At 45.4% G+C, this 26,449-nt stretch overlaps 1 protein-coding gene across 1 annotated transcript in view; it reads left to right on the top strand.

Moving 5' to 3' along the window:
• Window positions 1-17,988: 17,988 nt before the first annotated feature.
• The window catches only part of COL12A1 (collagen type XII alpha 1 chain), a 106,349-nt gene continuing 97,888 nt past the window's right edge, over window positions 17,989-26,449 (top strand). The window contains 2 exon segments of the mRNA XM_037391817.1: window positions 17,989-18,249; window positions 20,736-20,843. Of these exon segments, the coding sequence (XP_037247714.1) occupies window positions 20,771-20,843 (73 nt within the window). The 5' untranslated portion in view covers window positions 17,989-18,249; window positions 20,736-20,770.

Raw genomic sequence — 26,449 nt, 5'->3', positions numbered from 1 at the left:
CCAGCTGGAGTGCACAGAGCTCCCCATGGGGATGGATGAGGAGCTGACTGAGAGTTTATGGATCAGGATTAAAGGGAGGGCAGGGACAGGTGGCATCATAGTGGATCACTAAGCATCACATTTGAGGAGTCGTGGCAGTCTGGTGAAGTTCCCACTGACTGGAAAAGGGAAAACATAACTCCCATTTTTAAAAAGGAAGACCTGCAGTGACAGGCCAGTCAGTCTCACCTGCATGCCCAGCAAGACCATGGAGCAGATGCTTCATGCTAAGGCACCTGGAAAATAAGGAGGTGATTGGTGACAGCCAACATGGCTTCACTAAGGGGAAATTGTGCCTGACAAATCTGGTGGACACCTATGATGGGGTTACAGCATTGATGGATGCGGAAAGGGCAACCAATGTCATCTACCTGGTCTTGTGCAAAGCATTTGACATTGTTCCACACAACATCCCTGTCTCTAAACTAAACAGACATGGATGGACCACTTGGTGGATAAGGAATTGGCTGGATGGTCACACTCAAAAGAGTTGTGGTCCATGTCTCAGTGTCCAAGGCAGACAAGTGGCACTGCTCAGGGGTTGTACTGGGACGGGTGCTGTTTAGCATCTTTGTTGGCAGCGTGGACAGTGGGACTGAGCGCACCCACAGCCAGTTTGCCGCCAACACCAAGCTGTGTGATGTGGTCAAGAAGCTGGAGGGAAAGGATGCCATCCAGGGGGACCTTGACAGGGTGGCCCTGTGCAAACCTCATGAAGTCCAACCAGGCCAAGTGCAAGGTCCTGCACGTGGATCGGGGCAATCCCAAGCACAGATACAGGCTGGGCAGTGAATGGACTGACACCAGCCCAGAGGAGGACTTGGGGGTACTGGTGGGCGAAGAACTGAATATGAGCCAGCAACGTGTGCTTGCAGCCACAAAGCCAACCATATCCTGGGCTGTGTCAAAAGAAGCATGGCCAGCAGGTTTGTCCCCCTCTAACACAGATTTTGATGAGCTGTCATAGAGACCCCACCTGGAGTACTACATGGAGTTTTGGAGCACCCAACATAAGAAGGACATGGACCTGTTGGAGCAAGTCCAGAGGAGGGCCACAAAGATGATCAGAGGGCTGGAGCATCTGTTCTATGAAGACAGGCTGAGAGCTGGGGTTGTTCAGCCTGGAGAAGAGAAGGCTCCAGAGAGACCTTGTAGCAGCCTTCCAGTACCTCACGGGGGCCTACAAGGAAGCTGGAGAGGGACTTTTACAAGGGCATGTAGTGACAGGACAAGGGGCAGTGGCTTAAAGCTGAAAGAGGGTAGACTTAGATCAGAGATTAGGGAGAAATTTTTCACGGTGAGGGTGGTGAGGCACTGGAGCAGGCTGCCCAGAGCAGCTGTGGATGCCCCATCCCTGGGAGTGCTCAGGGCCAGGCTGGATGGGGCTTGGAGCAACCTGGTCTGGTGGGAGGTGTCCCTGCCCATGGCAGGGGGTTGGAACTAGATGATTTTTAAGGTCCCTTCCAACCCAAACCATTCCATGATACTACACTAGAGTGCTTTTTACTTTCAGTAAATTTATGCTGGGTTATCAATATGCTGATCTTTGACTTGTAAGCCTCTTTTCTTTTTATGTGATTTATGTCAGTGCTTTAGAGGTGAGTTAAATGCCCTAAAGCACTGTGAGAAAGTAGTATCTTGTCTGTTATAGGAATTTCCTCTTCTTGCTTTAGTAGAGCAAATTAATTTTATAATAAATGATTAGGATTGGATTATCCTGTGTGGAAATAAATGTTGAGTACTTGATGATTATGCTGTATCCTTGCAGTGGACTGCTGGAAGTTGACTGTAATGTGTCTAGAAATAGAGGAATCTGATTCCTGATCACCCTCCAAAGGTGATAGTTTTTACTGTAGAGATAATAACACTGTCCTCTGCAGCTTCAGGGGCTTAGAAGTAGTTTCAGTTAAACTCAACACCTTCATCTAACAAGTTATTTTTTTCAGTGGCTTTTCTGTGGTACGACTTAGTCAGACATTGTATTTCCTAAAAGAATGAAGATTTCTAAGCATGCAAATACGATTAGCAAGTGAACACGTATTTATCTTGCTACCCATGAAATCAAGATTTATATGTTAATCGTAATTAAGACTTGGTAATCTTCCAACATTGCCTCATGTTTCAGGTGGCTAAAGCCGGCTTGCTCTCAGTCATTAGGGTAAATAAAGCAATTCCTTCTTTAGGATAATATTAATAATTAAAAAAATTTTAGAGAACTTGAGGGTGTTCTAGGGCAGATAATGAAGTGAAGGAGGGGCACAGTAAGTGTTAATACTAGCTGCACTAGTGCAGCGCTAGAATTTTTCTACTGATTGAAAAGGTTTACAGTGATTGTTAATTAGATACTCTGGCAGTTGACTGCTAATTTGATCTAGGCTGAATGGGACCCTGTTAAGCTAGAAATACTGAAGATATTGAAGGCAGTGCTTATAAAAGTTAATTCTTTTATTAGAAGTGCTAAAAGTTAATTAAATTCTTATTGATAATTCTTGTCAGTTTCTAATGCTCTTTTGGAAGACTTTCTCCAGTGCTATCTGTAACTTTGGGGATAGGCTAAATGTTTAGAGAGGCCACCTTCTGTCTATGAATTGTACTCTTCAGTAGCTTAAGAGCAGGACTGGCACATGTCTGTAGGGCAGGAGCAGGTCTAGTTCGTAAGTACATACCAGGTTACGTGGATTAGGTTTCAAACAATTGTAGCATAATTCAGGTTGGGAGGGACCTCTGAAGGTCAACTGGTCCAATCTTCTGCTTAGAGCAGTGCCACTTCAGAGCTACATTGGGTTGCCCAGGGCCTTGAACAGTCCCACAGAGAGCGTCTCCAGGGATGCCATCTTCTGATACACCAGGAAAGTCTGTGCTACCATTCAGTGACACCTGGATGAGCTAGAGAGTTGAGTGGAGACGAGACTCATGAAGTTCAACACAGGCAAGTGCAGGGTCCTGCACCTGGGGAGGGACAACCCCATGCACCAGCACAGGCCAGGGGTGACCTGCTGGAAGGCAGCTCTGCGGAGAAGGGCCTGGGGGTTCTGGGGGACAGCAAGCTGCCCACAAGCCAGCTGTGTGTCCCGGTGGCCAAGAAGGGCAACAGGACCCTGGGGGGCATTGGGAGCAGCGTGGCCAGCAGGTCGAGGGAGGTGATCCCCCTCCTCATTCTGCCCTGGTGAGGCTGAACCTGGAGTGCTGTGTCCAGTTCTGGGCTCCCCAGTTCAAGGGAGATGGGGAACTGCTGGAGAGGGCCCAGCGGGGGGCTGTGAAGATGGTGAGGGGACTGGAGCATCGCCCTTGTGAGGAAAGGCTGAGAGAGCCGGGGCTGTGTAGCCTGGAGAAGACTGAGAGGATCTTGTCAATGTCTACAGATACCTTGAGGGTGAATTCAAGAGGACGGGGCCAGGCTCCATTCAGTGGTGCCCAGTGACAGAACAAGGGGCAACGGGCACAAACTGCAACACAAGAAGTTCCATCTGAACATGAGGAAGAACTTTTTTACTTTGAGGGTGGCAGGGCACTGGAACAGGCTGCCCAGAGAGGGTATGGGGTCTCCTTCTCTAGAGACATTAGAAACCCACCTGGATGCAATTTTGTGCATCCTGCTCTAGGCAAACCTGCTGTAGCAGGGGGTGGGACTAGAAGATCTCCAGAGGTCCCTTCCAACCCTGACTGTTCTGTGATTCTGTGACAGAGATTCTACAGCCTCTGTGCAACCTGCTCCAGGGTTTCACCGTCCTTTCTCTGAAGAGTGTTTCTTTTTCTGGGATACAGGAGTACATGTGTTTGAAGGATGGTTGTTAACATTGCTGTAAACACAGCTAAAGGAAGCCACAATTGCACTTGAGTATCTCCACCTAGAGAAATCATGAATTTCACAGACTTAAAGAGGTAAGCAGGTATCTTTCAATGTCTTTTGTTCAGACCTTTCACAGAACGTGAGGCAGAAGCTGTAGGCATGGCTGAGTTTTAGGTTGCTGCTACTCGTTTGTGTTAGGGTGTCAGTAGCTGCTGCTTCTAAAGGCGTGCTTTCTGGGAGAGCTGTCAGTTCTGCTCCAATGTCATTTCTACTGGGTCACTCCAAACTTTCTGGCAGCAGTTTGAACTATGTGCCTGAAGTCAGGTTATGTGGCTTAGCAACAACATAGTGGAGGAGTGCTCACCTGCTCTGTTTCAACAGCAGAACTGTATGGAAGCAGTCTGTATACGTAGAAACACAACAAAGTGCTGATAAAGCTAATGCTTTGATCATGATCCTTTCCAAAGTCCTTTTTCAGTGGCTGAGGTGGTGTTTATCAGCTTGCTGTGACACTGACAACCACAAATGCAAATGGAGACCTATCGTTGTCTTTGGAGGAGAAAAAATTGATTGTGCCATTGGGCAGGGATACCCAGTAATAACTATTAGCTGCTATCCTGTATTTAGGAGCAAACCTTATATCTGAAGTAGCTCGTGCTGTCAGTGAAAATGCCTGCTCTGTGAAAACTGCTTCTGGGAAGCATCATTAAGTTGGTGAGTATGAGAATCACTTGTAAGCTACCCTGATGCCTCTTACTAGCTTGACTTAAAATTACTGGGGAAGAACATATGTGGGAATCAGTGGCAGCTGTGCATCCCTGGTTAGGTTTTATGTTCTTAACAATCTGTGCCTTTGCAGCCTTTCTGGCAAGTTGCTGCTTGTGGGTTATTACACTGAAATTCTGGTGTTGACTCTCTAACAAATAGCTTGTAAAAAAAAAAAAATCCACCAAAACAATCCTTTTGTTTCTCTTCTCATGGAAACAGTGGGTTTTCCAGAATGCGAAAATGAGCACAAAAATCTAGTTTCCTGCTACAGTACTATTTTGGGCCTCTCATGGATTAAATTCAGAATTTTTCATTGCTATCCTGGACAACCAGAATGTGCTTGTTAAACCTGAGGCAAAATGGAAGAGAAGGGCCAGTGTGTTCAGAACTCTCTAGCAAACCCACAAATCTCAAAAAAGGAGAGTGGGGAAATCCCCCTTGATGGTAGCCTCTCTGCATAGCTGGGTTTGGCCAACTGCATGATGAAAAGAGCAAGAACTGCCTGTATGGATGCCTCAGAAGAAGGTCTGGGAAATTGGATTCAGCTTATCTTGAGATGAACATTGATGCCTACAAGGAAGAGATACCTCACAGCACAGTGAGTTATACTTCACAGCATGTGAAGGAATCAGCCTGCTCTCTGCGACACTGGTAAGGCTTCTGCTGCCGTCACATGCCCAGGGTTACTGCCAAGATGGGGACTAAGCGGTGGGCATCTGGAAGGCAGCATAGGGAAAGATCAAAATCCTTAAGAAACCCATGTCCTTTCCCACCTGTGGGAATTATGAAGAATGTTGAAAGAAGGACAATTGTTTAAATAGTCGAAATTATAAAAATCCTGTGATGACCTAGGCGGTAGATGTGCATTTCTGTGTGTGACTGAAGCAGAACATGCACCTCAGATTCCGCTGTCTCAGGAATGGTGGCAGCTCACGAGTTGTGCTGCAGGCAGCATCCCTGGTGGGAGGGCGTATGGAGTAAATGCAAGCTAGAAAAAAGATCTTCATACCACAAAGCGATCAGTATTCATAGACAGAGCTTTGAAATGTTACTTAAATGAATAACAAATGACAAAAAATTGTCCTGGCAGAGGTGGGTCTAGTAGCCCCAAAGCACGTCCCTGGAGCCTGCAGATGGAGGTGGGCAGGGGAGCCATGGGCACCGCCAAGATTCTTTCTGCTGCAGGAGCAGGAGGAGGGGGAAAGCAAACAAGACTCACAGTCAGCTGCTCAGCACCATTTTGTGGGACCACATTACAGAGCTAACAGGGCAATTCCCACCTGCTGTTCAGTCTGTATGTGTAATTTGTTGCAGCCACGTCCACACCACAAGCTGCCAGAAGGTGTAAATGAGGTACCTGTACTGCCTATACTTTCTTTCCCTAGGAAAATGCAAAAAGAGAGCTATGCATTCTAGGGCTAAAATGAATGGAAAATGTTTGGAAGTATCTGAAGATCTTACCTTCAGCCTTCCAATGGGTATTTTATGAGCAGAAGAAAATAAAATAAACAACATCTATTACTCCTTGTTAATGTGGAAAAAATTATAAATGTGAAAAAATAAAATGGTCAGTAATAAGAAGTCATGGACTGCTAGCAGGTAACACTCATACGGTGTGTTTTTCTTGTCTGATCTTATTACTGTAGTGCTTAATTACCATCCTTAAATCAGGATTCTCTGGACTTAGCTATTATACTGACGTACAATATTGCTACCTTACTGCAGTCCTACTTTTGTGTTTAGGCAATACACATCATACCTTTCCCCAAAAGAGATTTCATGTAAACTTTATTTTCTATTTCAAGTTCACGTAAAAAGTATTTTTCAGTTACTTAGAATATTAGAAACGGTAACTATGATTTTTTTATATTTTGCTGTAAAGAATGGGAAATCCTCCTGGCTTCCACTGAGCTGGATTGTTCTAAATGTCACCCCAAAACTATGGGGGACATTTTCTGCTAGATAGGCAATGAGTCCTCCACCTCTTCCAGTTCCCTTGCCACACCCTATTTTTCATTATTCAAGTTTTTAAGCTTCCATGGTTTTAAGGTTAACAAAGGAAGCTTAGTAGTGTGCCAACTGTGGCAGAATAAAAAATATTGTTCATGCTACTGTAAGATAAATGACAGTTCAAACAATAATCGGACAGATGAAACAGATGAAAATTAAATCCTCAGTATTGCAGTTCTAGGTTACGCAACCAATTCTGAGACTCCAGATGTACAGACCATGTTTTACTTTCTCCATTGGGAAGGTAGCTCAGAACTCTTAGAACTGTGCCCTGGGCTACATTTTCTTGGCTGCTGAATATATATACAGACCCAATTAGCCTGACGCAAAAAATTCCCCAGCAAGTCTGAAGACTAATAATACACAATATCACAGCATTGGCTTCCTAAAAGACACCATGAAAAAAGTTCAGAAACTCTCAGAAGTAAAAAGAAAACACTAGAGATGCCTCTAAGTGTATGAACTTGTCTGTACTTTTTTTTCTCTTTCCTGATACCAGAGAAAAATGCCACTTTTCTGATGTTGCTCACCTTGGCTATCACTGCTCTGACCTGTGAGAAAGCATGATGAGGGGTTTTTTTTGTGCATATTTTGTATTAAGCTGACCTTCCTTACTCTCCCATTGTTTCCCAGTTCTGTTGATATATCAAAGAACTGGAGGCTGACCTTCATAGTTGCTGGAGTGAATCAGATTTTCAAAGACAAGATCAATCTGATCAACCTGACTTGACCCTAAATAAGGTATTTAGGGGATAAGTCAGAACCAACGTATCTTTTCATGTGCATGCTTGTGTGATTATTTTGATAAAGAAGTTCCTTTTAATAATAACACCACCTTCTCTAGCTGAACTTGCCTGAGCCTTTCCACTTATTTTTTCAGTACTCAGTCAATTCTGCTGTAAAAATAATGGCTTGTACAGAAACACAATCTGAGGATAATCTCTTGGCTGTACTGTACTTTTTCTAAATGTGAGTATTCAAGACTTTGAACTCAGTTGGTAGTGTACACAGTTTGTGATATATGTTTTGGTCTTAGTATTCCTCAAGAATTGTTATTATTCACAGGTTTTCTGTTAGACTGACTGCTAACAGGCTTCCCTGAAACACACGTAGAGCTAAAGCACACTCATATCTATTTTCTCAAAAAGATATGTCCTCACAAAAAAACGGGTAATTGGCTGGGATTTCTGTTTATGAATGTTGTGACAAAGCAAATTCACGTGCAGGGGCTAAGGAGGTATTGAGAGAAGGATGTTGTCCCACTGAGTCCCCAGTCAGGCAGTCCTGGTTTTAGCTCCTTGGGGAATACCAGTATCTGTATACAGTTAGCTGACAAAATACTCACTCCCATTGCATATAGCCTGCTATGTCATAGAGAAAACTGCCAAAGAGGGATGAATTTGTCCTTTGCTGATGTGTTTTGGGATATTTTTTTTTGGGTTTTTTTTTTTTTTTGTTTTGTTTCCAATCCAACAATCTGAACTTCATGAAATGTAATGATCTTTCCTCTCCTCTGTCTGATTTATGTGGTGCATGTGATTATTTTTTCTTCTCCCTCCTGAATATTTTGTTTTATTGTTATGCTACCAGCTTTGGTATTTTCATTGGTGAAACTGTCTGTCGCTTGTCTTGTTGGGTCTTTGCTGGCTGCAGAAAAGGTAGGATGCTGTCTGGTGGGCGTGGAAATAACTTGGAAAGGGATGATCAGGTAAGATCCAGTAAGATCTAAGCTTTACATATATCAGAACATGGAAGGAGGTACAATAGGAAAGATCACAGGAGGCCTGGAGGTTTGGAGCTACTTAAATTAAGGCTTCCTAAACAGAACCGTTACAAAGCAAGTATGAAATTAACAAGGTCACAGTGTTGCTTTAAAAGCATATTGCAGCACAGGTGCTGCTTTTCCTTTGTGAGCAACACACATTTGATTGCTAACAGAGGTGTAAAATAAGAGAGGAGTAGTGTGTCTTGTGGTATGTCCGTCTAATAAAATGGTATCCTTACCGTTCGAGGTGTATTGAGTAATAACTCTCTTCTTGAGGCTGTGAAGTTCACCTAGAGATGCAGTTGCCTGTGATTTCACCAGAAGCAGCAGCAGAATGTTTTCCTTGAAAAGAACAGTAAGGTGATCAATTGAAATACATTATATGTGCTAATCCAAAAGTGTTTCAGCTGCCACAAGGATCCAGAAACAACTTGAACTGCCTTTTAATTTCTTTGGATTAAAAATTTTGTAGAGAACTTCCCTGGGCCAAAACAGACATGTTTGTTCAGTTTTAACAATATCTGAAACAGCAGCAAAAAATGAAAATTCTTGTAGATGGTTGTCCTTCATTTTCCACAGAAGTTTTCCCTTTTAACCAAGAAATCTGGACTGTGCAGGGCCTGATGTATGTGCTCTGCCCAAAATGTTCTCACTCTGAAATTAAGATTCCTCTACGAGTTTCTATGCAAATCTCTTGTATCATTCTCATCAATGTGATCATAATATTATGCATATTCAGAGATGCTTTTTGGAATAAAAGGGAGATTTGGTGCTGCTAGAGCTTGTCTCACCTGTTGAGATGGTTTGTTCGTATGGTTTGACTATGAGCAGCTTCTGTTCCTCCAGTGGTGCAAGGAGGAACTTGTGATTCCATCAGGACCTTTAGGCTACGAATATGTTCTTTAACTAATTGAGTTATACATGTTTGTTTATTATCAAAGTGGTTCCACATTGTTTCATCTCAACATGAGCACTTACTCTGGGTGACTAATGCCCTGGGACCTGAAGTTTATAATGGAAAGGCTGACACACACATGCAATCTTACCTATCATAATACTGTGCAAAAGGGAAATATATGATTTAAACATTTTAATGATCTCTATTGCTCAGTGGGAAGTTACAAGTCCCAAAGGAGCCAGGCCAACTTTGTTATCAAGGTTTATTCAACTCTTAGAAGCAGCAGGGCACATTTTGCTAAATATAGTGCGGTGTGCTAATATGTGCTATGTGCGGAGCATTGCACTGGGACCACTCTGCCACGGAGCTGGAGCATAGTGCACCGGGAGGTTAGCAGACCTTCTTCCTTTGGCTGAGGTTTTCAGAAGTATGTCTAAAGTTAGTCTCCCAGATCTATACTAAAACATTTACATGAATAGCCTGATTTTTAGAAGAGCAATACCAAGAAATTATCTTCTAATAAAATAATAAAATAGAAAAAAATCTTAACAACAACAACAAGAAATGATTTTATTATTTCTGGAAACAGTACTCAAATGTATGGCCAGATTTCTGGGAAAGAAAGAGGGGAATTACACCTTTTGGCTACCCCAGCTTAATTAATTATGGGATACAAATGCAGTTTCTAAAAGGAAGTCACAAAACCTGGAGTGGTGCAGGAGAGACGTCAACTCTATGGCTGGGCAGTGAAAGCTGCATATGACACATTTTAGAGTTAGGGAGGGACCTCTGTCACAATCTTTACCTCACTGTCCAGGTCTGAGATCCAAAAGCAGATGGGTATAGACTGGAAATCACTACCATCTAAACATCTTTTGATCAACTCAGGCACATCTGCTAGTCTTATTCTGATCCCCAGTAAGTGGGTATTTACATGGGCAGACTACAAAGCCTGGCACCAGCAAGACTGGCAAAAACTGGAAAGGAAAAGTAAAAGTGCTCAATCCAGTTGCCTACATTTGGGTGTCTAGCACCATCTCAGGCTATAGTTGAGGCACTTGCTTGGAGCTGGCAGATACAACAGAGGACCTGCAGGAGACTTGCACACTTGGAGGCCTAACAGGATGCCTGTGGCACCCAAAGCCACACTGGGGGCTTGACTCTGCCTCCTAAGTGGTCTAGTACAGTATGAGATGTGCCAGTGTATATGGGTCCTGGGCTGTAGCTAGCAGCTCCACAAGAGGTCTCAGATGCTGCAGGGCACTCAAATGGCTCTAGAACCCAACGTGACAGCAGCAGAGCCAAGCCCTGTGGATGGTAGATGGCCAAACTGCTCAGGCACCGCTGAGTTGGTTAACTGGATCTTCACCAGCCATTGCAGAAGAAGTTTAGATGCTGGGCTCACATGCAGGCACCCAAATGGATCTCAGCCCACAGCCAAATACCACCTGAGGTGACCATGCAGGACAGAGCAGTGGGCACAGATGATGCTGTCAAGCAGCAAAGCTGTGATGGTGGGGCATGTGTCAAGGAGCACACAACCTCCGTCTGCCTTATCTTCTCTGGAGGTCAGAGAAGCAGAAATTAGAAATTCGTTTTTATTAGAAAATAAGGTCCCAACCGCTACTCCTAGCACGAAGAAAGGGACTTCATCTTACAGCTGCTGCTGTTCTTACGTGGGGAAGAAGATCATGATATAGTAAAGCCCCCTGTTGTGATGTGTCTTAAGCAGCACATCACTTAAATACATTTCAAAGAGCACTGGGCAGAGGGTAAAGAGGCAACAAGTCAGATTGCACTCTAGAAAATGGAATAGCAAAGGATGGAAAGAACCTGGGTGATGTTTCAGAGTGTAATTTGTGATTAAAAAACTATTTCTTTAAAAATCCTAGGAAGATTTGGGTTTGTGTTTGGTTTTTTTCTTGTTTTGTTTTTTAAATAAGTAAGAGACGCTGAGGCTTGCAACAAACACATTTCTCCAGAAAAGAATACATTATAATAGAAATCAGGACAACGCCAAACCCAAGATATGTTCAATAAACTGGGGTAGCTAAAAACTAGCAAAGTAGGGAAGCCAGCTGGAAAGCATCCAAGAGAGTGGAGGAAAGGGCATACGAGAGCAGACATTTTAACAGTTTCTTGTGAAGCCTTTCTGCAGGCTGTAGAGGTGTTTATACTCAAGAGAGACATTGAACTCCAACAGGTGATAAAGCCTGTCAGCAAAGAGTGGGTGGGAGCTTTCAAGTAACCTTTACAAGTGGAAACAAAACCCAATAGTTTTCTGTTTACACAACAGAGTGCTTCTGATACTGAAGCACAGGGCAACATCTATTTATAATCCAAATAAATCTTATGTTCTGGTATTTGGAACTGTCAGCATTCAACATACTGGGAAGCAGCAGCCACAAGGCTGCGTTAAGAAATGCTGGTTTAAGTCTGCATTGTTTTCTCCATGTATTTTCCCCTTTAGTCACTAGCCAATTATGACTTGTGCAAAAGAAACACATTTCTTTTTAAAGCTACTTTATGTGGAGTTCATAAATGTCTTGACAGGTGATACCTTGGCAGTGTTTGTAATGCCTGCGAGCTAAGCTCTTGCCTGACTTTTTTTTTCTGCGAAACCTCAAAATTTCCATGTGTCCATCACACCTGTGATCGGTGACATGCAGATGAGAGCCCCATAGGTCTCACGGAAGTGTATATAACCTGGGCTATCCAGCTCCTTGGGCTCGGTCTATTCCCTGGCCATGTCCTGACCCAAGTTTTGCCTTTTGTGCTCTTTCTTTTGGAGATGAAAGGGCTGTGGTGAATGTCACAACCTGACAGTCTGGATATCAAGGCGCTGAGATTGGGAAGGTGGGGGAAGAGGGGAGCTGGGATAATGATGATGACCATGGAGTTTATCTCCCCTAAATTTTAGAAATGGTTAAAAAATTACATGACTGTTGCCAAAAGGGGTTTTAGCAGCACTGGTGGGGTCTGTGCCTCTGGCAGTCGCATGCAAGAAGAAATCTTCCAGTCCTGTTTCTTGGCTCTCAGGCTGAAAGTTTGCAGGGATGCCAGTGAAGTAAATTATTTTTTTACACTAAATGGAGCCTGTTTTTGTGGAATCATCCAAAGATACAGGTTTTTCTGGTAGAGAGCTTTTTTTTTTTTTTTTCTTAAATAATTTTTCGTTTCACTTCATAGTCAACTTACTCTGTCGATCCAACTTATTTCTGACTTCTGTGCTCATAGTCCAACTATGGACAACATGTGACCCACCTAAAACAAGTTATTATCTATTGTCAGCCACTAGGAAGCAGGTCCCCAAAGTATGCTGTTAGTACTAAGTATGGTATGAAGGATTTCTCTTTGAAGCCCCAGTGTACTTTAAATAACAGGGGATGAACTAAATGGCCTCTCAAGATCTTTTCCAGCCTCATTTACTATGGGTCTGTGCATTCGTATCAGATTCGCTTGTCAGAGTGTTTAAGAATTTGAATGTTTGTCCTGATGAACTGACAGGAAGTTTGGAGCTGACCTTTACATCCTCTAGACTTTCTTGGGACGATGCATATTGGGAGAGAGCGCAGCAGCAGCTAAGTGTTCTCCCTTGCCAGCTTCCCTCTGACCCGCTCCTCAGGGGAATCACAGCATCCCTCCCTACTCAATGCCTTTTGTACCTGTGGGGGAGAGAGGGACAGCATCAGCGGTTGGCCTAATGACAAAGCATTCAGTCTTAAAACTCCCCCACTAGCCTTAATTATCCCCCTGCCTGCAATGACAGGATCAGGTCACTCACTGGCTAGTGCAACTTGAACTTTCAATAGCTTTGAATACCTTATTCGTTCAGGCACAAGTTCACGTTCTCCATAAGCCTGCCTACCACCTACATGGACCCTGCTCTCACAATATATATTGATATTTTTTAATATAGATATACTAAGGAGAATTAGCAAAATGTTCCTATTCAGAGCTTGGCACGTCACCATTTCAGACTGTTGCTGATTAATTTTATGTGCTTCTTTGTAGGGAGTAATTACATTGAAATAGTTGAGGGGTTACCAAATGTAGGGGAACCTATGGCTATTAACCCTTCATCTTATGTGAATCTAATTTAGGTATTCAGAGAACACTGTATTATAATGTTCTGTAAGTAGCACCTGGTGGTTGGTGATTTTTTTAAAGTGTTTTCATTTTTTAAAATGATGTGTTTCCTCAGTGGATCATCATTCTTTCACCAGGGACTCCTCAGCCATGTGGAGAAGAGGAATGCTTAGACCTGCGTCTGCAAATCTTTGCGGCTAGTTCATTGTAACAGGAACGGTCAAGTTAAGTCACAATGTGATACCTGGCAAACATAGATAAGTCACTGTCCTCACTTAATTTCTTTTCTCGCCCTCTTTAATCACGCAAGCCAACAATTCATTTTGTCCTGAATAGATCAGGATTCTGTTGTGAAATAATGAGTGAGCTTCTTTGAAGCAAAGCAACTTGATTTAGGAATCTTTTAATGTAAAGCATATTCGTGCATATATATGTAAGGGACTATAAGATCGTTGCATCTAATTTTTTCCAATTTTAGTATTAAAGCTCTGATATTTTAGAAAAGTTACTGCCTACAAATTAACTGGCTTTTGTAAGACTCCCAAAACACATTAAAAGGCCAGTTCCTTTCTATTTATACTTTCTCTTTTGAATGATTTATTTACTTTTCCAGTCCTACTTATTTGGAACCACAATATTTTCTTACTTTCAGAGCATTACATGATGGGAAAAATCAGTTATAGAAATTGAATAGCGACTAAGGAAAACATACCTGGTGAGGTAGATAATTATTTCATGGCTGTAACTCTCCAGGCATGCTGCTTCCATAGTTGTTCCACTAAATGAGTAGATTTCAGATAGAATCGGTCCTCTCTGAACACTGCTAATACAAGAAGCCATTCCTCGTTATGAAGGTCAGACTAGTACTGCTCTCTGAATACCAGCTCTGAAATGAAATTATCCAAATAAATAAACGCCAGACTGAGTTCTTCTCATGCCATTGACTGGAAATCTCTCAGAGAAGGTAGGGTCTACAGGAAGTGCTTTGCTGTATTTTGTCCTTCGGCATTTTATGGATGCAGATAGAATACAGTGCAATATTAGCTTTATGACTGATTTAACAGGAAATAAAAAAAATACACTGGAAAGGCAGTTCTTTGTGTTCTAAGGAATGAATGGGCCTCCTGAATGACTGTACTAAAACGATGTTTAATTTAGATACACTGTAGTGACAGATGCAGTGATAGACTGACCAGCAAAGTACTTCCCAGGTAGATGCAACTAAGTCACTGGCAGCAGCACGGTTTTGCCTGTATGACAACATTTAATGCTGAATCTATTTATCGTTTAATGCTCAAAGAGCTGACACTTTTTTGAATCTTCCTTTGTGCAAAACATATACTCAAATACATATATACATATGAATAAGGCATTTAACATATTCCTATGTAAAGCTGATGCAACTAACTGTCGGGAAGGTACAGAGGCCAAATCTAGCATGACAGCCACATGGAAACGATATTCAAGGTTTATGGTGCTGAACTGCAGAATGTCCTGTTCTAGTCTGTCCTGGGCAATGCAGCCTGAGGAAATAAAAAGACCCCAAAGGTGCCTGAAACATAAAGTAGCTTGAATTACTCTAGACGCAAAACCAGTTTCAAATTTCTAAGAAAATCCTGGTTATCTGCAATGTTACTATCGTGTACCTACACCAGAATTGGGCACTATTATGAAAAGTATAAATATGAATTCAAATCTCATTTTTTTGTATTTAAATTTGTCACTGTTTCAATTTATTGAGCTTAGCAAAGAAAATTGCAGAGCTGGAGTGCATGGTCTTAATGTGTTTAACACTTGTCTAAGAAACAAGCAGACAGGAGAGTGTTAGTAAATGTTTGTGCATTTCAGAAATGCCTTCTGCATCACATATTATGTGCTCGGACTATGAATGTACATAGCAACAGAGCTGATTAAAAACAACCCATTTAATTACTGTGACACATGGAAGCATGCACTCTAAATGTTATTAGTTGGTGTATTTTACATGTGAAAGATCTTAGGAGAAACATGGTTAGGATAGTTAGAACAAAGAGTTAAAGATAAGAATGAAATCCTGCTGCCCTTGGAGTCAGTGACTTACTTGCTCTTGCCAGCTCTGAGTCTTATTTCACGCCAAGAAATTAAGTGAAGCTGGTCAGCTGGGAAGAATGGGAGATAGTCCCCTCAGCAGCCCCTAGGTCCTGTGAAGGAGAGTCTACAAGATTCTTGCACCCCTGAGAGATCCATTGGTTTCAAAGTCTCTACTCATGTAAATCCAGTTGTAGCTTCAGTACCAAATTATTTAACTATTTTAATATTTACCTGAGCGATTTAACTTTTAAATAGAAAAATACATCTTTTCTTCCATCCTCATTATTTGCATTAATTGATTTTTAAGTCTTAACATAAAATCCTGGTTATCCTATGATGGAAAAATCCACAGTACATTGTAAAAAAATACCGTTGCAGTGCACAAACGATAAAAATACCTCATTTGCATTAATTCACTTCATATGGAAGCATATTTCTCTGTAATCCCTGATGTCTGTTCTTCTGAAACAGTTGTGGACACCACATTTATACTGGTGTTCTTGGTGTGTTTGTTCCGGAAATCAAAATTTTAGAAAAGTACTGTTTCTCAGAAACATTGCTTTTACATATCAGATCTGGATAGGAAGAAATTAAATTCCCCATGGCAAAGTGCCAAAAGAGAAAAAACAACTCAACAGCTGGGCAATGGGGTTAATAGGTCAAGAGTATTTGAAAGTTTATCAGCAGAGGAGATGTTGCTTTTGGAACATGCATTTTATCAATACCAGACAGCTGAAGCTGTGGCATGTCCCTAAGAGTAGCTGGTTGACTTCCAAAGTGTCTGGAAATGTCAGCACGTGTCTTCTGGTTATCACTTTCTTTTCAGCATCTGAGTTCTCATGCAGATGACTGGTCTATTACAGAAATGCAGACAACCTCATTCAGATCAGGAGCGACATGTCCTCCTGTCGACCACGTCCTTCATCTCCCAGTCCCACGGAAAAGTGCCCAGGAGCGGTGCCCCGGTGAATTATTAATCTCCTCTTATCAGGCACTTCCACCTTGGCTGGAACTCGACCTGGTTGCTCTGCAATTCATGTCTGCACATAAAGCCGACGTGGGGCCAACACGATCCTCAAATCTTGCTGCCCTCTCCAGACAGGGGCTCCTAAACTCCACACCGGGGGGCTGCCCCGTCTCTCCCTCTCTCCAGCCCTCCCAGCCTTGTTTTCCTTCTTGTCCCTTCTCGTCGCACGTTGCTTTCTGGCAGCCGTGGCCCCGGGAGCCCCGCGGAGGCCTCGACAGCGGGGCCGTCGGTGTGCCGCTGCCGCCCCGCTCCGCTGCCGCCCCTGCCCGCCGCCGCCGCCGGGGGGCGCTCCCGCACCGCGAATGGCCCGGCCCGGCGGGCGGGCGGCGCGGGGGTCCGGGCTGAGCGGGGTCGCGGCTGCGAGGCCCCCGCAGCTCCTCTCGCTCCCTGGCTGCCCCGCTCCTCGCCCAGCTTTTTTCCGCGTCCCCAGTTTGCGGACCCACTCCGAGGGGGCGGGAAGCAACGCGATCCACCGGGACGGTGACAGCCCCTCTTTCAGCCCGAAGGGGTCCCAGAGGAGCCTCTTCCGAGAGCGCTACCGGGGGTGCCGCTCCCCGCGGGTGCGGGAGTGGACCCCGCTGCGGCGTGGAGCCGGCGGCGGCCCTGGGGCAGGAGCGGGGTCCCTGGGAAAGCCCTGGCTGGGCGACCTGCTTCCCCCGGGCAGGGAAGGGACCGTGCGTGCCGCCGTGTCACCCCCGCGCTGCAGGGGCCGGGACACGCCGGGTGCCGGGAGCAAGCGACAGGAGACCCTGGGCGAGCCTCCGGCCCAAGAGGCTGTCCGATTTCGGAAGGTGCAGTTTCTTTTGAAGGCACCCGGCTTCAGACAGCGGCCACGGGCGCGGGTTTGCCCGCAGGGTCTGGGGGAGGAGGCTGCGGGGGCCATGCGCCCCGTCCCCTCTGCCCGAGGGGTCGCGCCGCCGCTTTCTGCGCGGAGCAAAACAGCTCTGTGGCGGGGGAGGGGGGAGGGGGCGCGTTGTGTTAATGTATGTAGGCTACACGGGGAGGAGGCCAGGCACACCTGAGCTGTGTCGGGATGACTATACCCTCTTTGCCCGCGAGGCTCCCGGCCGCGGCCCCGGGGCTGCCTGTGCTTCTCTGCAAGGCTGCCCCGGGGATCGGGCCGGGCCCCGGGAGAGGTCCTCCGCGCGGGGGGTGGGGGTGGCGCGGGGACACCCTCCGCGCTGCCGTCCCTCGAAGCCCTGCCAGGGGACTCAGTTTTTCCACTGCCCTCCCGCGTGCGCCCCCCCCCCCCTTTGGGAAGCCGAGGGGAGGGAGGGGGCGGCGGGCCGGGCCCCTGCCTCCGGGCGCGCTGCCGCGGCGGCCGCCCGCCTCATGCCGCAGGAATGCGCGGAGGTATGCGCCAGTTTCCAGAAGTGGATCCCCTTCCTTGCTGGAGCAGAGCAGCGCATATATCACCCGGTGGCAGCAGTCCACCTTCCCCGCAGTTTCGTAACCGCTTACGAGGGTAAATTGAGAGTTGGGAACAGCCCTCTATTAAGTAGCAGATTGAGAAGAGGCTCTTCCCACTTGGAGAAGGCAAGTCTTCCCAGACAGACCCCTCGCATCGGGAGCTACAGTAATCGAGGCGCCTCCTCTGCGCTCAGCTATTGCCGCTGCTTCTGCTCCTCCTTCGCCGCCGCTGCTACTTGCTGCTCCCTCCACAAGGTGCCCCCGGAGCTTCATCCTTTCTCCTCCTCCCTTTACCCAGGTCCGACGGCTGCGGCTGGCCGTGCAGGCACCGCCGGAGCCACCGCCGGAGGAGCTGCCCCGTCACCCTGCAGCCGCCTCTGAAGGTCTGTGCCCGCGCGGGAGCGGGGACCCCCCGCCTCCCCCTCGGCCGCCCCCTCGGCCGCCCCCGCCGCGGCACGCCCGCAGCCCTGGGGATGCCCGTTAGGCTGCGATGCGCCGCGCTGGGCTGGGGGTGACGCGGGGCGGGGGGGCAGAGCGTGTGTGTGCGTGTCGCCGGGTGCGTGTCGGGCATGTCGGGGCTGGCTTGCGGGTGCGAGGCGAAAGGGAGGAGGCGCGGAGCCGAGCCCGGGGGGCTGCCGGGCCCGGGGGGCCGCGGTGGCGGTGGCCGGCCGCGGTGGCTCGGCCCGGCCGGAGGCTGCAGGCGGTGGCCGGTGCACGCTGCCCCTGCGGCTCTGGCAGGAGCGCTTCCCTCCCTTGCGCGCTGCCGGTGATACCTTCTGTATCCAGTTTTTTATGCCTTTGGTAGGTAGAGGTTTTTTCCTGTGATTTTTTCCGTTTAGGTCGATTTTTCTTCTTGAAAGTGGTAAATGTCGTGCACTGCGTGGTTTGGAAAAGCTTTGGCTAAGCTTTTGTAGGTTGAATTAGTGCGAGATTGGACTGGCGCTGGTGAAAGGCTGGGTTTTTTTAAAGTGGTCTGTAAAGATCAATGAGAAAACCTTGAGTCCTGACACAAAGTCTGCTTGCGTCCATGCTGAGCCAGCGAGAGGGCCTTTCCTCTGCCACCTCCAGGCCTTCTTTCACACACCTAAGTCTGCAAGAAGGAAACAAAATGTTTCCAGGTGGGCAAATGAATGCTTTGGCTGAGACTTTTTATTTCATGAAAGAAAAATGTATATCGGGCATGGTAGACATGCAGCAGTAGCAAACTCCTAGATGCCTTTGGGAGATCATTAATTTCTGTTGCTTTTCAAATGGATCAAAAGATGGCACTCCAAGCCCACACAAGATTTCTGGGACAAAAGTCCATTTGCTTGGGTTTAGATGATCCTTAAACTTGCTGGAGAACACAGTAGGTGTGTGCTCAGGGACAACCGTTTCCCACGCGGAGTGGTGGTATGACGTTGGAGCTTTCAGGGCAATTTAATGCTATCCGTGGTCTTTCTTGTGTTGCTGTCAGGGAGTTGTTATGATCAATGTTACTTTTCTGTTTACCCACTGGAGGTACCATTGGACTGAAACCATTGCTTAGTTTTTCTTCAGGCTCTCGGTATTTTTATGTGCAGTAAAGGTGTTTGGCTAAGACAAGTATATACAGCTGCCTGGCAGAAGCCTGTTAAGTTCAGTGTCAGTAGCTGGGAAATTCCTGGATCTCCATAGCATCTACCCACTAAATGTGCCTTGCACGTTAGATCTCTAGATGGCAGAAGACTATTATTTTCCCTTTCAGCTGTTTCTGCAGACTAAAGATTTATGTATTTTTCTTTTGTTTTACTCTTGGCACTTCCCGATACAATCTGTTGCCTAATTGCTTTTGGAATTCTCTTTCCTCCAGCCTAATTATGATCTATGATGCATTTATGACTTTATTTGAACAAATTACCCCTCCCCTACTTCCCAAGATAGAAAAATCCAAACTTTAGAAACACATGCGTATGCAATGAGGACTGTTCATATTAGCTGTTACTTAGACAAGGAAATAATTTCGAAGCTTTGCTGGGATAATTGGGAGTAATTTGACATGACCTAGAGTGTATAGTTACGAAGGTCCAGCTACTTGCAATTAGGAACCGCTAACTTAGCCTAATCCCACCTATTTTACTAGACAACCTGCAGTGATCGTGAGACTCTTTCACCTGCCTGCTTTTTATAGTGTGTTTTAAATCTATTTTCTCTCAGGACATGTAAATGAATTATCAGATGTTGAAACATCATGGCTAGACAGACTTGTCAGGTTTCAGTTGTGTGTTACACACACTTCTGTATAATCTATTTCAGACCTTCAAGAAATGAAGGATAGCATATTCGCAGGCAGAACCCCTCAAAAAAAAGTTTTATTACAGTTTCCAAACTGCCTTGAGACCACTAAAACACAGCTAACTAAGTGCTTCAACAGTTATGAAAAAGGAGCAGAATAAAATCCCCAGCTGAAAGAGACGTTTAGTTGATCCAAGGCAGGAATGACCTCTGAATTAGCTATCATCACACTCGGCGATGAAGTCATGGAGCTCCCTCCTGGCTCCTGCCTGTGCGGAGGCACGGATCTTCACTGCACTTCTCTGATCAGATTAACCCCAACTAGGTTAAAACCGCATGTGCTTACCGTGATTGGAAAGGGTTCAGCAACAAAAGGCACATTATTGCAAGATGATACTCTCCAGTTAGTCGTGCAGATCTGTCACCGTCTTGGATGGATTTCAAGTCTAGAGGTTTCAACCTGGTCCCGTGGGTGGAGGCTGGGGATAAGGGAACAAAGTGAAATCCACGGTTCGGCTTTTTTATGTTTCATGAATACACCCACGCAATCCTCTAATCCACGCGTATCATTTCCTTCTCCTTTCTCCCTTTCCCCCCCCCCCCCCCATCACTGCAGATTCATTCATGTTGTTGTGATCTGAAAGGGCAGAAATGAAGACAGCGCTGTGCTTGGCAGTCGCTGCTCTGTGTGCAGCCGCCCTCCTCTCCTCCATCGAGGCTGAAGGTAACCTTCCCCTCCCTGCCCCCTCGCCCCGGCGCCCTGCTGACCGGCAAACCTCCCAGCCAGCCTTCAGCTACCCGCTCTCTCCCTCGCTGTTTTTGAGTGTAACTACTTCACCTTCTCTCTCTCTCCTTCAGAGAAACGCCTCTCCTTCCTTGCCCAGCTCCTTCTGTGCTCTGTTTCTCCCGGCTAGCCAGCCGGACCGTAGCTCCCTCTCTCTGTCTCTCTGGTGTGCTGTCCACACCGCCCCACAGACAGGGGGGTGGCTGGCATGGCCGCCTGGGCGCAGCGCCCCAAGGAGCCCACTGCCACCACCGCCGGCGGGCAGCCCGGCACGGCTGGGGCCCGCCAGCGCTGCCTCGCTGATGGACCGAGAATGGCTGAGCTCTGTGCTGTAGAGTCTCTCTTAGTTATGTTGAGAGAGGAAATGAAAAGCCCACCACCCAACAGCCCGCAGCTTTGAAATAAAATACTCCAACAGAGTCTGGCTCTCTGCGCCTGTGTGTTTTGTCTGGACTGGAACCCTCGCCTCCATCCCGCCGGCCTCCCCTGCTTGGTGGGGCGACCCCCGGCCGAGCCCTGGGGTGGCCAGACCCTTCCCTGGGACTGCTTCGGCCTCTGTGGTGGGTCTGACCTGGGGAGCACCCCCGGGGAGGTGCTGCCGCCGCCATGACGTACATCCTGGGCACCACGGAAGGGTGGCTGCACCTGGGCCAGGCCTTGCTGCGGTGGCCAGGGCCCCAAGGTTCTGGCATGCCTGTGTTACTGTCACCCCCAAAGGGGCCTTTCTTCTCCTCCTCCTCCTCCTCCTCGTCCTCCTTGCAGGGCCCTGGCCCAGTCTCCCTGGAGGTTGAGGTCCCTGTCAGCCCGTGGCAGTGTCCTGCCTCCAGCTGCATGGACAAAGACCTGGGGAGACCCATTGTGGCCACCACAGGCACTATGGCATGGCTCAAAATGGCTTGGCCCTGGCGCATTTGCGTCCCTGGTGGATTAACAGCAAGTGTGGGGGCAACCTCCCCTGTCGCTCTCCGTGTGAGCTGGACGGCTTTGGTTGTAGTAACAGTGCCTCTGCCAGCAGTGGCTGCCAGGGGAAATAGAGATGCTGGACATCCTGCGCTGAAATGACTTAATCTGACCTCCGCGACCCGACTCCATCGCAGGGTGAACCGAACCACTGGGTGTGGACTCCCCTGGATTTACTGGAAAAAAACCCAGAAGCCAGCATCTGATAATTCAGTTTTTTTCCCTTCCTTCTCTTTCTGCATTGAACTGAAGCAAATTCTCTGATTGTGGCCAGCTGCAAGCTCCTGTGTCTGTCCCTGGTCACCTTGGGTGATGGCTACTAAAAGCCAGGCATGTCACAGATGCCTCTGGGGTGTTTGCCTCCCCAGCAGCGGTGCTTACTTGGGGCATGCAGATGTAAAGTACACTGGCTTTCTGGAAAAAGATGACATTTCTGCTAGTAGTGCAACATCTGGTCACCCTAGGAGAGAATCAGCCTGCTGCCTCCTTCTTGCGCTGCGTTTTTGTTGGCTGTGGAACTGAACAAGGTCATTTGAAGTCATTTCAGAGTTGCATTTGAAATGCAGGATGGCTGTGCCAGAGAAAGCAGAGAAAGTGTATGGTTTTGGTGGAGGAAGGGAGTGGATGTGTTCGTGCATTCTTCCCCATCTTAGGAGGGAGCTCATTCAGAGCTAGAGTAATGTTGCTGTTGTCCTGCACCACTGATTTCACGTTTGGAGTAGGTTATTTTGAAATGTAAATGAAGGTATTTTATTTAGCTATAGCTCGACTAAACCAGTCATAGCTTGAGTGCTGTTAATGAAAGCTACAAACCCATATTTGAAGTACACAGTTGTTTTACAACAGTGAAACTGGACACGTTGCCAGACAAGCTGGCCAAGTTGTTTACATCTCATGTTGGAGGATGTGCCACTGCTACGTAAAAGGGTGGACAAAGCCTGACCTTGTGAGTTGTAGAGGGCTCCTGGACAGCCCTTACATTACTCTGCATTCAGAAATGTGTATTAATAGAATACCTAGTTTGCAGTGATCAGGTTTCTATGAGAAACTTTTCCTAGCTTCAGAGTTTTGAAGTAAGAGCAGAAAAGTGTCTTTTGAGTAGGAAGTGCAGTGAGAAACAGTGGTGCTGAAAATGGAAGTTCAAAGCTAGGGATACCTTAGCGCTTGCTCTGGTGGCAACTGCTTTTTTTTTTTCCCTGCCCCCCCCCCCCCCCCCCGCAGAGCTTTTTACAGTGTGTTATTTGTTTGCACTATACTGGTCATCCTTCTGCACTGTTTTAATTTTGTGCTTCAATTTTGCATCATATTGTAAATTGCATGTTGGATCTTATTTACTTAATTTCAGTATCATTACCACTTAAATCCTGTCTGCTGAATTGACTTTGTCCTGGACGCTTATCCTTTAATCTGTGTTTTCAGATAACATGGTGGCAAAGCTCTCCCCTTGGCTCTATCTGTGGTGTTCACAAGAGATGCAGTTTGAATTTTCTTTCCTTGAGGTGTGGGTAGACACTTGATGGGATGAAAAAGTGAGAGGGGATAAGAGAGAGGGCCATTTGATGTGGTAAAGATTGTTGATATGGGGTGGGAAGATGGAATGAAAGCAGAGGGAAGGAAAAGCTGCGTTCTGTTTTTCTGTCTTCCTTCAGATTTCATTTTGCAGTCTCCCCTGGGACTAGATCTGGTTTTTATCCAATACTGCTGTTCATAGATTCCTAGCTCCTCCACAATGAAACTGGTTCTCCATCAGCACCACAGCTGCTCTGCGAGTCCTTGCAAGCCATGCTTTGTTGCTGTTTGCAAGGTGGTGAGCTGCAGTAATGGTGATAGAGCTTTTCTACAGAGGTACAGCAATGCAGTGGTTTCTAGTCGGATGATCACTACAAACGCATTCATGGGATTTCACTGGGGAAGTTGTTTATCCTGGACAAGGAAGCCCATCTGTTTTCATGGTCAGCATTTTTGCACTTTTACTGTGAAATTATTCTTGTTTTATTTTGCAATCTTTCTGATGTTTCTCTCTCAGCTTAAACTTCTTGTGCATGATGCTGTATTTTGTGCTTTGTTTAAATCTTTCTTGCCTTTTTAGTCCAGCACTGTAACATTCCAATGCATATCCTGTGTGTCACGTCAGGATTTCTTTCTGTCATGGTAGTTTTTCCACCTGTGATCAGAAGGAGCTGGGGGAAATCTATGTCCTTTTGCTAGATAAGAATTTTTTTCATTATTTTAGTCATATTTTTGCCAAGTAGATTAGTATGTGAATAACTTGTTAGTTATAATCTCAGGGTAATGCTGTGGTGGTGTCATGGCTTGTGTAGTTTGTTGCATTTCCTGATGCAGAGGGATTTTCAAAGGTACAGGAAAGGAATGATTATTGGTTCTGTGTGACTTCACTGAGCATGTGAAAGTGCTGACTTTCCAATGTTTCAAGAACAGGTTCAGACCTAGAAAAGTCTAGTTTCGAGGTTGGAGGTAGGGAAGGAAAGCATTACTAAGCCAAGCATGGGACCTTTGTTGTAGTGCAGAAAAGCGTTTGTCAGGTGAAAAATCTGTCTGCAGGACATGCAATAGAGTAAGTGACAAATAATTGCAGCACAGCAGTTACAGAGGATTAGAAAGTTTCTCATATAATGAACCTTGTGTTGAGTATATTAATTTTCATTGACTGAATAGTTTAGAGATGATCTGGGGTAGCTGAAACTTTTGAAGCTAACCACCTACCCAGCTTTGGAACTGGTTGGTGGGACCATTATTTTATTACCTTTTGATGTCTGATTTCTATCTTTTGAGAAACTAGCTGTTGATTTCTAAGCTCCTAAAGAGAAAAACACATAGAAATTTGTATATACATGAAAGTGACTCATGTCAGGAGTAAAAACTTCCCGTTTTTCCTACTGCTATTTAGAAGCAAAGTGTACGCATGTGTGTCTGTGTATACACACAGACACACATACATATATATGCACAAACATGCGTAAAATTTGGTAAATATTCATGCATGCAGTGTGTGTATATATATGCAATTAGGTTTAGTTACAAATATTTTTATAAGTGTAGGTATATATAATTAAATTATTTTTTTAAAAATACACTATGAGCTATATATCTTGTATCTTGAAGAAATTTCATATACATCTATAAAATAAAAAAATGCAAGTATACAGGTGGCAATGTTTCTGTATTGTGATCGACAATAAGTATATGACAAGGCCGAGAAGCTGCTTTTTACTACATTTCTAGGCTATAGCTCATTTTTTCTCCCATTCACATTGGCAACACTGACTTCAGAGGAGCTTGACTGGGATCCTGATAAAGTTTTTTGTGTCAAATTCATGACATTTATGAAGAAAATAGTAAATCAGGAGTTTTGGCCTCTTCCAACCTCAGCAGGTCTTATCTGAGTGAGAGCAAGGCTGGTCTTGTTCTTCAGCTTCTGTGGCCTGTATATTTTTTTAACGTGGGCTAGCATGTTATTTCACATGCTAATTATGGTGAGTCTTTTCCAGTGATGGGATTACAGATTTTGTTTCGCATAAGGAGTGGATGGCAGCTACTTCCAAGTTATGTCACTTTTAAGTCTGATTCTAGATTTAAATTTCTTGTTCTTCCCATTATATTTTACTTCTCTCTTGTTAAGATACTCATTGGGATCCTCTGGCAGTCATATTGTGTTACCTGTAAAAAGCCATAGACTTTTGTATATTAGGTTTGTATTACCTGTTAAGTAATACAAGCTAGTATAAGACATACATAGCATGAGAAAAATGCCTTGCTCTATATTTTTTGTTTCAGAAAATATACTGATATTATACATGTGTGTACCCAAGGAGTGGCAATGAATTAAGTATATTATGTCTGATTTTTTTTTTTTCTTTCTTTTGTGGTGCATAAGGTAGGACATCTGATTGGGGAAGTTATCATATCACAGTTCTAAGAGTGGTGGAAAATAATACTGTGCAAACATTATGGTCATACAGCAAGATATTTTTTTACAATGCTGGAAACCTGTAGGGAAGCCATACATTTCTGTGCATCAACAGTGGAATCACTGCATTAAGGCAATGTTATAACACCGTTGCATGTTACAATCACGATCCTGTACCTTGACAAGTCAGCGAGAGGTCTGACATGGATTTTGATGGACACAGGGTCAGACTGATCAGCAGTGTCATTACACTGTAAGCATCGGTGCAACTTCACTTCCACAACTAACCTGACATCAAAACTTCTTGCTTGAGTAAAGCTGGGCTCACACATAAACCTGGAGAGTGAAGTTTTAAGCTTTGTCCCTGTAATGGGACAAACTCCCACCACAACCAGGGGCATTTTGTTCCTAGTAATCTAGTCTGGTTCCATATTGCAGATGTATTATTTTTCCACTAGTAAATTCTTTCCTGAAAGAAGAATTTTAATAAGGTGGAGCAATAGTTGCCCTGTTTGATTATCACAATAAGATTTTAATCGTCTAAACATTTTGCTGTACTTCAGATTGACTTACTGCTGTTAGTCATATGACCATGGTTTGGTCTTCACCCCACAGCTGGTTTCACATGGGTGAAATCTGACCCATGTGAAGGTCCATG

Source organism: Falco rusticolus, chromosome 6 (assembly GCF_015220075.1).
Source record: "Falco rusticolus isolate bFalRus1 chromosome 6, bFalRus1.pri, whole genome shotgun sequence".
NCBI lineage: Eukaryota > Metazoa > Chordata > Aves > Falconiformes > Falconidae > Falco > Falco rusticolus.
The sequence above is the reverse complement of the archived record's forward strand: the minus strand, read 5'-3'. Positions and strand labels throughout refer to the sequence as shown.